Source organism: Anarrhichthys ocellatus, unplaced genomic scaffold (assembly GCF_004355925.1).
Source record: "Anarrhichthys ocellatus isolate YVR2014 unplaced genomic scaffold, GSC_Weel_1.0 scaffold69, whole genome shotgun sequence".
In the NCBI taxonomy this organism is placed as follows: Eukaryota; Metazoa; Chordata; class Actinopteri; order Perciformes; family Anarhichadidae; genus Anarrhichthys; species Anarrhichthys ocellatus.
The window spans coordinates 1541475-1554434 of NW_022280099.1; the positions used below are offsets into that span (position 1 = coordinate 1541475).

At 41.8% G+C, this 12960-nt stretch overlaps 1 protein-coding gene across 4 annotated transcripts in view; it reads left to right on the forward strand.

Moving 5' to 3' along the window:
- slc4a11 (solute carrier family 4 member 11) overlaps window positions 1-12960 on the forward strand; it is a 76873-nt gene that overhangs the window by 56402 nt on the left and 7511 nt on the right. For all 4 annotated transcript variants that reach the window (XM_031873114.1, XM_031873115.1, XM_031873116.1 and 1 more), the window contains 8 exons: window positions 84-168; window positions 1167-1292; window positions 2191-2304; window positions 3532-3664; window positions 4802-4875; window positions 7473-7701; window positions 8087-8193; window positions 11523-11688. In XM_031873114.1, coding sequence (XP_031728974.1) covers window positions 84-168; window positions 1167-1292; window positions 2191-2304; window positions 3532-3664; window positions 4802-4875; window positions 7473-7701; window positions 8087-8193; window positions 11523-11688 — 1034 coding nt within the window. The remainder of the gene's footprint in view (window positions 1-83; window positions 169-1166; window positions 1293-2190; window positions 2305-3531; window positions 3665-4801; window positions 4876-7472; window positions 7702-8086; window positions 8194-11522; window positions 11689-12960) is intronic.

Below are 12960 nucleotides of genomic sequence, written 5' to 3' on the forward strand. Positions count from 1 at the left end.
CACGTTATCTACACTCGTCTCACGTTGTCTACACTCGTCTCACGTTGTCTACACTTGTCTCACCTTCTCCCTTCCGTCCACAGTGTCAAGACTTCTTGAGAGCCGGCCGGGGGATCTACGAGGACATCTGCCGCCGACTGCCGTTCTACCCCTCTGACTTCACAGATGGTAGGCTGAGCACCGGTCTTGTTCTGGAAGTGAATCATCTCCCTTATTATGCCACACCGGGGGGCCTCTGGTGGCTCCTCGTTTGTCTGTCACCCTTTGCCTCGGACACATCTGCGCTCCATCTGTGTCACATCGAGGGTTTGTCTCCCGCGAAAATGTCTCACTGCTCCCGTATGTTCCCCCCGCACGTTCCAATGTTGTTGTCATTTCCCAAGTCATCAGACGAGGACATCGCCCCGTACGTTCCCCTCGCAATCTCAGCAGACCGGTGGTTTTATTGACTCATCAAATCGTTTTCTTGATCAGCAAACGTGTGAGAATGTTTCTGTCGTCAGTCAGACAGATGCACACATGCTGCTTGACCTTTAGAATTTGGTCTTTTCCGAGGGAGATGGATGAATACGTGTGAATGTTTTTGAGCATTGCCAGAGATGCTTGTTTATTTTGTTTTAAAGGGATTTTAACTGCTTAATTAAATCACATCAATTTACTCGGTTGACCTCGGAACGACTCAGTAAAGTACTTCTAAGGGGAACAGAGTTTTCTGGCTCAGCTGCTCTCGTTCAGCTCTTTCTCATTTCATAATATCCGACGCAGTCATCGGGCTGAAACACAGTCAAGATACTTCTGTGTGTGTGTGAGTGTCATCAGATAATGACCATCTGATGGAGGTCACAGGACCAACAGCATTGTGATCACATTAGAGCCCAGTTTAAGTTATTCAGAAAATGAGTTATCCATCATTTGCATGAAAGCGTTAACTGCTCTTACAAAACGATGGTCGGCATGAAACCGAAACTAATGACCCGTATTTTTATTTAAACAGGAGTCATGTGTTGAATAGTTCTACTGTACTCACTGGATGTTCCATATCGTGGAGGCACCGAATGATGAACTCTGTTAATGTTTTTAGTCATTTTGAAATGAAAGTGTTGAGCCTCCTCCGCTCCATTATGAGGTGAATATGACTCACGTGTTTGTGTTTGTCTCCCCCTCAGGCATCGTTGGCAGTAATAAAACCCTGCTGAAGTACATGACCACAGCCATCTTCCTCTACATCGCCATCCTCCTCCCCGCCATCGCTTTCGGCTCCCTCAACGACGAGAGCACGCGTGGCGAGATAGGTACGAGCACCGATGGACGTAGACACATGAACGCTGTTCTAAAAGGACAAGTTCCCGTTTATTTTCTCCACAGACAGACCGCTAAAAGAGGCAACAAAGCTTCAGATTTGGTTGATAAATTCTCCGTGGGTCAGTGTGAGGGACTGCTTCCACAGTACAAGTTGTCATGTCATTTTACATTGATGTATCATTTTTGTGGAGCTTTAAATTGGGTTTAAAATATGTGTATATTGACATCCTACGGAAGCCCTGAGAGGCAAAAAATCTCAATTGTTTCTCTCCTGAAAACAAATGTTACCAGAATAAAGTTCCTTATTTATTTATTATTATCTGTGAGACGAGCGGGAAAAAAAGCTTTGTCAAGATGAGTTACTTAGTTACTTCTTTCCATCTGTTTAAACTGGTGAGAAACACAGTTTCAGCTTTGAAAAATATTGTTTTTGTTTGGATAATTTGTTTTAGGCTTAAGTGCACCACTACCCCATGTTCTAAATATGACTAAAAACATGAATGCTTTTAGTCATATTTATAAAATGTGGTGGTGCCCTTCAGCCTCTTGTGGCCTAAATGAGTATTACAACAAACAACGTAAGATTCACCTTCCAAAGCTTTGTTCTCACACATGAAAACAAGTAAATTAGTAAAAACATTTTTTCATTATTTCTTTTCTGTTTCACAGATGAAGAAAATAATGAAGATAGAAAGATTTTCCTGGCAAAAAACAAACAAAATTAGCTGTTCATTAGTCATTACACTTATAAAATGCATATCAGGGCTTCCGTAACATTCTGATTAACCTCAGCTTCTGTTCAGCTTCACAGAAGATCCTTAAGCCCGTTAATTAGTCCACATCGGTACTTCCTCCTGAGTGTCCTCCGTGTGCGTCCTCTCTGTCCAGATGTCCGGAAGACCATCATCGGCCAAAGCATCGGCGGGGTCATCTACTCGCTGTTCGCCGGCTCTCCTCTAGTCATCCCTCTGACCACGGCTCCCCTCGCCATCTTCATCAGCGGTAGGCCTCAGCTCAGCCAAAACACACTCATCTTTTCACAGTTTCTGCCGGCGGGCGATTTGAAAAGGAGGCTCAGGGGGGGACTAAGAAGATTACATCAAAAATCAGGAGAAGGAGGCACCCGACTGTGTCGAGCAGCAGCTAGAAACGGTTACGTCCTCTCCTGCTCCCTCTTTTACTAGAAAACAGTGTGAGAAAGTTTTCTCACACAAACAGTATGTTGACTGTTGACTGTTTCTGGTGCAGTCGAGCAGAAAGCACATATTTCTCCGAACCTTGTGTTTCTCATTGATGTTACATAATGGTTGCTTTCAGGGGCCTACAGGTCAGGAAACTGGCTCGTCACACACACAACCATGCAAAACGTACTATTCCGTTGTGAGAGTCGACAGCGAATAAACTCTTCTATGGTTTTTACCCAACAGCAGCGTTTTGTTGCTTTGGATTTTAAACGATCTTGGTGGCTGGAAGCTGCGGAGTCGGTCAGCGGTGAGGAGGAGCAGCGACCCCGGTGCCAAGATGTGGTTTTAATACCAAAGCTGTGTGCTGGGTTTTGTGGTTTGATGCTCTTTGAAGTAAATGGGTTAGAACTGTGCTAAGCACATTCTCATGGGGATAATTATCGTACATTTCCAGCAGCCTGTCTGAGCAGAACAATGGCTCGTTTTTAAAGTTGTAACTCATCTGCGCACAAATCCGCTCGAGATTTCAACTGAATTGTTATGTTTTTAACAAATCCATTGCAATTCCTTTTGTCCTTCTTCATGTTTGAATGAAATTCTCCTTTTCTTTGTGCGTGAGTAAAGTAAATCTCTGCTAAATCTTTTCCTCAGTTCTTCAGTAAAAGCAGCAGCAAAAATATTCCTTCTTTGTTGTTTATTTCTTTATTTGTATGCGTCTGTATTTACAGAGTGAAGGCGATCGACACTGTTTCTTATTAACCCAGTTTGTTTGTTAATATTGATTAAAGCAACATCGATCACTCTGTCGCTCAGTCTTTGTTTGTCACATACAATTTCTCACTGATTGAATTTTGAAGTCACTTGAAGAAATAAGTTTCTTCCTTCCTATTTTGCACAGATTACGGGAGTTACTGTTGGATGTGAAGGGGCGACACGTTGACTGTTGGCTCATCTGTTTTTAAGGGTGTGAATCCACAAAAGGTCTGTGAGGTCGTAGGAGCTCCGGTGATGTCTGACATGTGCTGTGATCTGTGTTCATGTGCAGTGATACGAGGAATCTGCGACGACTACAACCTGGACTTCCCAGCCTTCTACGCCTGCATCGGGTTGTGGAACTGCCTCTTCCTCATCCTGGGAGGCATCTTCAATCTCAGCCTGCTCATGAAGCTCTTCAAAAGGTATTTCTCAGACACTTTTACAATTTGACTTCATTATTTTGACCTCATAAAAATCAAATGTAGGGAAGCAATTCTCACTGTTCTCTTGGTTCTGTTGGTGTGCTTCCTTCTCTGTCAAACAGAAGATGATTTAAATTGGTCGGTTGCGTTCTGTGTGACGTCTCAGAGCTTTAGATCTTTACTTCCGCTTCTGTTTTCAGAGTCGCTTCCGCCAAAACCAACAGATATTAAGTTCTCTTTTATCCTCTGCCCTCCCTCAACTGAACTCTGAGGAGAAGTAGCAAATATATATATATATATACTGTATATATATATATGTGTATGTGTGTATATATATATTCACTGAAATGATAGCCGTGGACAGAGGCATGTTTTTGGGACGTCTGTCTGTCCCATTCTCATGAACACGATATCTCAGGAACGCCTTGGAGGGAATGAAGTGATTAGAATCGGGTCAAACGTCACTGTGACCTCACGAGAACTCAAGAATTCATCTGCTGTTCATTACAATCTCTCTCAAATGTCTAATAGGATCAAATAATGAAGCGATGACATTTTGGACAGACGTGGAGACGCGCTTCTTCTAGTTACTCGTTATGTGTTTGGGTTTTTTTAATGTTTAAATGTATGTACTTTTAATATTGTGTTACATTTTATTCATATGTTGTGTTTGTGTTTTGTTTCACTGCTGCACAATACATGTTGGTCCTATTAGTGTTGAGTATTGCTGTAGAATCTCTTTCAGATTTTAAAACATTTTGTGAAAACACACGCACGCAAACTATACTCTGACACGTTGCTTTTTAGATTTAAATTGTAGTTTAATATGATTCACTTCTGTGTGTTTGGTAGTTTCAGTACCGTGTTCTGACCCTGGTACATCTGCCTGCAGGTCTATTTCTAGTCTGTGATTAAAAAGTGTGATTAAATTGTAATTGTTTTAATTATTTGGCCAAAAATACATTTATTTTCTAAGCACGGTTGTGTGGATGGAATTATAATTATTATTTTCCATTAAGAGTAGTTTTTATGTTTATTTCAGTTCATATCTGCATCTTTGTAACACTTTATTTTGATATGCACTGTTCTACAGCAAGCTTGATTATCACCGCAGTAATGCTTGCTGTGGTCTTCCAGGTCGACAGAGGAGGTCATCGCGCTCTTCATTTCCATCGCGTTTGTGGTGGACGCCATGAAAGGAACAGTCAAGAGTAAGTTGTTGTTCCCACATCGCTGTTTGTCACAGTCTCACATTAAGCGACAATAAGCTGTCCTCTGCTCTGACTGATCAGAACCGATGCTGATGCTCGGATCATACCTGCTGTCAGATCCACCACACACGTCTGATTTATAAACAGCCGAATACGTGAAGACAGGAAAACTTCACATCTCCAAAATAATCGACACACACACTTTTTAATTTGTGATTTAAAGGTGCAGCTCACTGATTAGCACTGCCGTCCTCCACTGAAGAATCCTTTGTTGACTGGTCGTCAGAAGATCTTTAAAATGATCATTGAGTCTATTTAATTACAGCTTTTTTCCCACTATTCTGCAGATGAATACCGTCATTCAGAGGAATCTTTTCAAATCTGTTCTTATTGAAGAACAAGCCATATTCTTGAATGTTAACGTATTGCCAGATAGTTAGTTTTCCTGGAAAAAGACCATAAAAGACAACAAAGAAACTGTCAGACAGCAAAGACCCAACATGTGATGAATGAACTAATCTCATAAGAGCAGTGCTGCTTCTTCAGGCGTCATAGTTGCTCTGTTACTCCGGTGGGTCAGCAGACCGAGCGGCTAAGAGAGATACGATGTACTAACTTAATCAATCCAGATTTCGATCCCCAGCCTGCAGCCATATTACCCCCCCATCTTAGTATGTCATAAATATTTTACACAATTTAATTTCCAAAACGAGGTGATGACGGCAGAATATAATGTATTTTGAATGCGATGTCGTCCTGTTTCCACAGATTGCCGGTGCAGTCGTTCAATTTTCAGAAACCACTTGTAAAATACGCTCCGAGCTCACACGTAATTACCATAACATTAACCTCTGCCATTTTGTTGACACTTTTCATCCCAAGTATTTTTGCGCAGCATGAATGAATGAATGCACCCCGTGAGTGCATCCAGGCTCCTTTACAACTTTGCTTGCCACGTAACTTTCTCCCGGTTTGATGAACAGGCCGGCGGAGGGAGCGGCGTGCACGTTGAGTCTCACGCTCTCCAGTGAAAGTGATGATGGGAACTTATTTCTGCTTGTGTGGCACTCTCAGAGACGAGGTTGTGTCATTCTTCTTATTTAAATAGTCGTTAAAGCAAAGCTCTACTCTACAGGGTTTAATATCTCAACCCTCAGCTGAAGGAGCAGACTCACATGATGACTGCAGATCTGATGTGTTGATGTCTGTCACATTGTTACTGTAAATAATAAGTCTCAACTTACAAATACCATAATCAAGTATTACAAAAAAACTCAAATTATTATATATATATATATATACATATATAAGATATGCCTCTGATTCAGGTTTCTATACACAATCTTGTAGTTTGTATGAGCAAGTTTGGAAAATTGCTACATTTTTCTTTATAATAATCATAACACATTTATAATTAATCATGTTTGTCATCTCTCCAACCAGTGTTTTGGTGAAAGTGCTGGTTTTTCATAGCTTTTGTAGGCGTGAACTACAGACTCATTCTAAACTAGATTAAACTTATCAGCGTATGAACATGTCAGAAACAACTGGACGAGGACGAGGTTCATGCAATTTGCAGGTTTGTTTATAAGTCTGTCAGCTCTTTCATGTGGAATTCTTTATGTTTTTCTGTTGTTTTAAACTTCTTGCTGTTCTGTTTTCTGTGTTTTTATTTGGTGTTTGTGTGAAGCTTTCACGCTGTAATCTGGGACCCTTTTGTAAATGAGGTTCAAAATCTCAAAGACACTTTCCTGGCCAAATAAGATTGAATGAAGGAAAAGAAGATAATAAAAGTGTCAGGACTGATTTCAGTGAACTGACTCCAGTGCAGTCTGATGTTGCTGTTGTTGCCAGCGCAGAAATAAAGTCCTACGTATGCAGACTTTAAGAATTCTAATAGTTTGACCGTTGATCCAGTCGCTGCCCGTCATTCTAATGGAGATGATTCTCAACATGTTTGATATTTACTGTGTGAGCCAAACGTCCAAAAACACTAATCAAAAGTAGTGCCGTGTAACTCGAGTGGGCTTTTTTTTTTATGATCCAGTTGATCAGGTTTCAGTGCAGAGCCACAGCTCAGCTGATGAGTTTATCTCACTGTTATGAAGGTCTCTCTCATCCAGCTCACCCGGCAGAGTTTACAGTCCCTGTCCTCTATTTCTCTCCATCCTGCTGGACCAACAGAAGACAAAGGTCTGCCCATTGTAATTCCCTTTGCGCCAATAAAGTGCAATTTATTGGCACATCCACCAGGGATGTTTGTTCGTGTTTGTTATACAGTCACATCAGTAGTTAGTGTTTTAGGAGTTCAGACATTTCACATAAAACTACAAAAGCCAATCAGCTGGTGGCGCTAGAGGAGAAGTCAGTGCATCACCAAACTCTTTAGCATTCATCCTCTGGGCACCATGAATGTCTGTGCAACATTTCATGACAATCGTTCTAATCACATTGGGGGACCATCCAACCCACTAGCGTGGATAAACAACAATCTGCGTATGTTGCTGGAAGTAGTCGTTACGTTGCAGAGTTTGTAGTCTTTGCTTAATCTTCAGAAATGTTCTCAGCTTAACTCAACCCTGTGGATGTGACTTCAGTCTTTCACAGGTACTACCACGCCCCAACGCTGGCCAACGGCACCATAGACGCCTTCCCTCAGGGCGGAGACCTGCTCGGGGGAAACAGGAGCGAGACGGCGGCCGGGTTCGCCCTCAACGCCCTCCCTGATTCTGTCATCCATTGCACCCGAGAGAGGCCCGTCCTCTGCCTCCTGCTGATGCTCGGGACGTTGTGGATGGGCTACACCCTCTACCAGTTCAAAAGGAGGTACGTGCAGCACTGCGGCACTCTGGAGATAAATCACTGGAGGAGTTTTAAATCTTGTTTGGAGGGCCTCGACTCTAAAGATTGTCTGGAGTGACGGCGCTCGCAGGAACTTTTCCAGACGGGCTCTCGCAAAGCTCTCGATTCTGTCGAAGCTTCTGTCCCAGCCTATGATTTAATAAGCATTAATATTCTACTTCTGATTGGCCCAGTAATCAAATCAACCTCAAAGCTGGATTCAATTGTGTAAGCAACAGGCGGACCGAGGTACTTAGGCAGTGTCAGGATTGCAGCCATTGTCCTCGTCTTGTCCACAGTAATTGTATTCCTCTATTATTTGTCTCTTTCTCTCCCTCTCTTTCTCCCTCTCTTTCTCCCTCTCTTTCAGTCCGTTCCTGCATGCCAAAGTGAGGGAGGTGCTGTCGGACTGCGCCCTGCCCATCTCAGTGCTCGTGTTCTCCTTCATCGGCTCCTACATTTTCAGTGACATTGAGCGTTAGTATCATTTGTTGCTTCTCCAGATAATAGAGTGCATTTGACTTGTTCATGCTAAAGGAAACTTCATTGTGTGTGTGTGTGTGTGTGTGTATATATCGGCCTGCAACAAAAGTTTCTCACCACAGCTGTAATTACACTTTTTGATTTTGAGGTTCAAAATCCAAACTTCTTTACTCTTAATGTAAAATGTCTCATTGTTAGGATCAAATCACACACAGTGGTCATTTTAAACGATGAGCAAGATTTCTGTGATTTAGATGTTTTAGATTTAATGTGTTATGAAAATGTCTTAGATATTTAGCTGGAGTGTAACACCCTGAGTCATGAAGAAAATGAGTTCAGATTTGACTATATCAGTGACTATCTGACGTTTGTAGTGACCCTTTCCTTTACGCGGAGTCATTGAGTGATACTATAGATTTATGTCGTTGGCAGAAATGGGAAATATTAATTATAACTGTTTATATTTGATAATAATCACCTGAAGCTAAGAGTCATGTGTCTACGTTGGCTTACCTGAGCCCTCATATCTACATCGGGAGCGGGTCCTCTTCATGGAGTCCGCCATATTGCACCGCCATGTTCTACAGTAGCCCAGAATGGACAAACTAAAGTCTGGCTCTAGAAAGAGCCACCGTAGTTCTTCGACACACTTGTGTAATGTCAGTATTGTTAGCCGCAGAGTTAAAACCGCCTTACCGCCAGCTGCTGTCTGACTCCCGTTGCTCCTGAAGTTGTGTTATTATGGTGATGAAGTGGTGATGAAGGTGACTCACACTACTCACGTCTCAAAGGGGGGGGTGAGCGGAGGGGGTAGCAGTTGGTTGAAATCTGCAATCTCACTGCTAGATGCTACAAAATCGTACACACTGTCCCTTTAATTAACTCTTTTATATAAAGAAAATATACAGAACTTTAATATAAATAAGAATACCTCCTCTCTCAGCCATGATAACTGTACGCCACGTGCACGGGCATTTATGCTTTCTCACAGCTTTTTAATGGATGATGAAGTGATTTACAGTTGTGTTTCTGTATTTTAACTCGGACCAACATGGCTGAAGAAAAGCATCGCTGGTTTCTCATCTGCGTGCATATCAGCATTTATTTGAACTTACATGAAGTGGGTTTATTGCCTGTGGTTTTGTGTCTTTTGTGTATTATTGCAACGTACTTAGTCTCTCTGCTGTTAAAAAAAGAAAAAGAAAGCATAGAACATTTCATTAAATAAGAAGAATAAGGGAAAGTGATTGTTAGAAAGCTGCCTGTGGTTGCTAGTCAGCTGTCTTCTAGTCCCAGTGCTCTGCTGTTTGGGGTGTGTTCACACTTAAGGGATTTGGACTCTGGTCCAAACCTGCTGAGGGGCTCAAACTTATAGCTTGTTTACTCCCCAGACTGACTGTGTAGCTGCGGGGCTTCCACTATTCGCTGCCTTTATTGTCTTTCTTTATGTTCCTTAATCAAGGTACAGGCCAGAACACATTGGATATTTTCATATCCTCCATTGTTTAGCATCATTTGGAGTCTTCATTCATCGTTGCCAAGGCAGCAGCTGTTCTCCAGGGGGCGACTCAGAAACAGAGACGAGCGCCAAAACCCTCGAGTGAATTCAAATTTAAGTGCCCGGCCAATTCTCTGTTCCTTTACCTCCGGAGACAATAAGTCATAAGATAATAGGCCCATTATTGTACTGTCATTACTTCCTAAATGGAAGTAACTGCACTTAATTCAGCGGCGTTTGAGGGGCCAAATGAGATATCCAAGACATTTGAAAAGAATCCAGCTCCTCCTAGGAAACGATGTTTGGTGTGAAAACATGAGTCATCACAACAGTCTGAGAGACAGTTATGTTTGTGAAGATGGAATCTGTTCTGATAGCAGATTTCAGGCAAAAATGACATTCCTGTCACCTTTTAAAGTCCACAGAAGGAATGTATGTTTCTAACTTTGCTCTAATGGAGATGTGATCAAGCAGGGCCTGAACTACAGTTATCTAACAAAGTAAGAACGCTTTCATTGGAGGAAAGTCTCACTCATGAATTACGCTCATAGTTGTAATTAGGACTGCAGCTAAGGATTATGTTCATTATCAATTAACCCTTAGAGACCCACATAGACCCATTTCTGTCTTTGTTTAGGGGGGGCGGGGGATCTTTATGGGCGGGTCAACAGTAGATGCCACATAGAAGTGTGTGTCGAGTTTTATAGTTATAAATCCGTAATACACATTGTGTTTAGGACACTATGATGGAAGTATACGATGCCATTCCCGTGCTCAATAGTGTCTCATAAGTTGTTGCAGCTTTTTTGGGGGTTGATGCCATTTGTTACAGATTTGGTGCAAAATGTAACCATTGTTTTCCACTCAGGAATTGATAACAATGATCAAAAATCCCTCCAAAATACCACATTAACACACTAAGACTTTTAGAAACACCAGAGAAAAATCCATGCTGTGATTTGATATCTAAAAAGCTTTTATGCATATTTTGGTGATTGGATGGCGAGTACTCCTGTTCTGGAAACTGCCCTTTCTTGACAATATACCTTGGAAAGCCAAACATCCTCTGAATGCCCAATGTCTCCCGTTTGTGGGTGTAAAGGGTGTAAATGGTCTCACTATGTTTCTAATATCATCACACGTGAATACAATGGGGCTCATTGGATCCACAAGAGTCTCGGCCTTTCCAGTCATACCCAATTTATGCAATTCCAAGACTGTTGAGGGACCCAAGTGTGCCGAAATATTCAAATAAACCATTTCAGAATAGGCGAAAATAACACATTCATTCATTCTGCATTGGATTAGCATAAAGTGGGCATGTTTGTAAAGGGGAGACCCATGGGTATAAAAGAACCTATTTATATTCACATATCTTAAGAAAGAGGTCAAGGGACCCCTTTGGAAATGGCCACCTAGCCCAACTTTGTACCATTATTTAGCCCATTAGTGACATGGTTGGTACCAATAGAGGCCTTCAGAAGATCCATTATCTTCACTCTCGCTTTAATACCGGCAATCTGGCAGCTCTCAGTCTGCAGACAGTTTTCCTGATTAACCAATATATTGTTTAGTGCCTAAAATATTGGTTGTTCTGTCCGACCAACACTCCGAAACCGAAATATGTTGAACTTTTACTATCCATATAGAGAAAGGAAAAACAGCAAACCTTCATGTTTTAGAAGCTGGAATCAGCCAATGTGGAATGAATAAAATAATTAATAGATTATCAAAATTGTTGCCGTCTATCTGTCCATTGAGTGATTTAATTACTCACCGACTATTTCAGCTCTGGTTGTAATTTTGTCTCTTCCTCTGTGAACAGTTCCAGTCTTTAAAGTTCACGACCGGCCCGTCTTCAAAGTGGCTCCGTTTGAGCGGCTGTCGGCCATGAACGTCGTCAGCGCCATGGGCCTCGGCTTCCTCCTGGCCCTCCTCATCTTCATCGACCAGAACATTGTCGTCTCGCTGACCAATGCACCAGAGAACAGGTACCGTAGAGGCGAAGAGGCCTTCATGTACAGAAGGAGTTTAACAAAGAAAGCGTGACTTGAAACAATTAGAAAACTCTCCGAAGGGATAATATCAGTGATACTTATTAGGGATACTAATTCTTGTGCATTAGCTTTCTTAAACTCTTTCCATGACCCCTCAAAAAGCCACCAAGGACCTTTGGGATCTGCTGGAACCGGATCTTTGCCGGTCTGTTAGGGAGGGAAGATTAACTGAGCCAGAAACTTGACATCTGAGTCAAATATTCACAGTCGGGGAGCTCTGAAGAAGCCTCGGAGCCAAAACACCATGTTGAGCTTTTTACCCTGTTCTTCTACATTTGCATCGGAGAGACCACTTACAGAAGCAGCAGCCATCGACCAGCCCGGCAGGGGAAATCTATGGTGATGGAATTACAGCTCTTATCATCCACATTTATTGGGGAGAAATTAATTGGATCTAAATGTCTGTTCCAAACGACGACTGGAAAGCAAAGCGACGGCTTGATGTCTTCGACACTGTTGTATTGTTTTATATATTTTAAACTACAATATATATATATATATATATATATATATATATATAAAATGAAATATTAAAATATTTAATCGCGATTAATCGCATGGATTTTTTGCGATTAATCGCATTGTTATGGCAAAGTTCAATAATGAATTCAAAAGTAGTGTATTGCTCACTTTTATTTTAAAAGTACTGCTATATGAACAAAAGGGCAATAACATTTGGTTCACGTGATGCAGGTAGCATGTTTTATACTTTGGTTATCCAGTTATCCAGTCATGCTCAAGGGTGCATCAGCAGGACACATGGCTGATGATCATAATGATCAGTGTGTATTGATATTTCTTTATTAGTGTTATTGCTGTAGACACTAGAGCTGGAGAGACAGGGAAGATGCACAGCAGTGATCTAAAATGTTCCGTGGCATCATAAAGGTCGTCCTTCTCTGTGACGTTACTCTAATGACACGCTCGGCTCATGACGTCGTCGTCAATGACATATCGATGTATGCGTCGCATGTGTGAGAACATGTTTGCATGGCACATTAACCATGAATGAGAAGAATTAGTGAAACATACGAGCGCGTTTATTCAGGTTGTGTTAAAGGACGCCGCTGACCTCAGGAGAGCGATGCCCTTTGTATTTGTGTGACCGAGTGTGTGACTGTATGCTCATTTTCTTTTCACATCTCTATCTCTGTGTGTATGTGTGTGTGTGTGTGTGTGTGTGTGTGTGTGTGTGTGTGTGTGTGT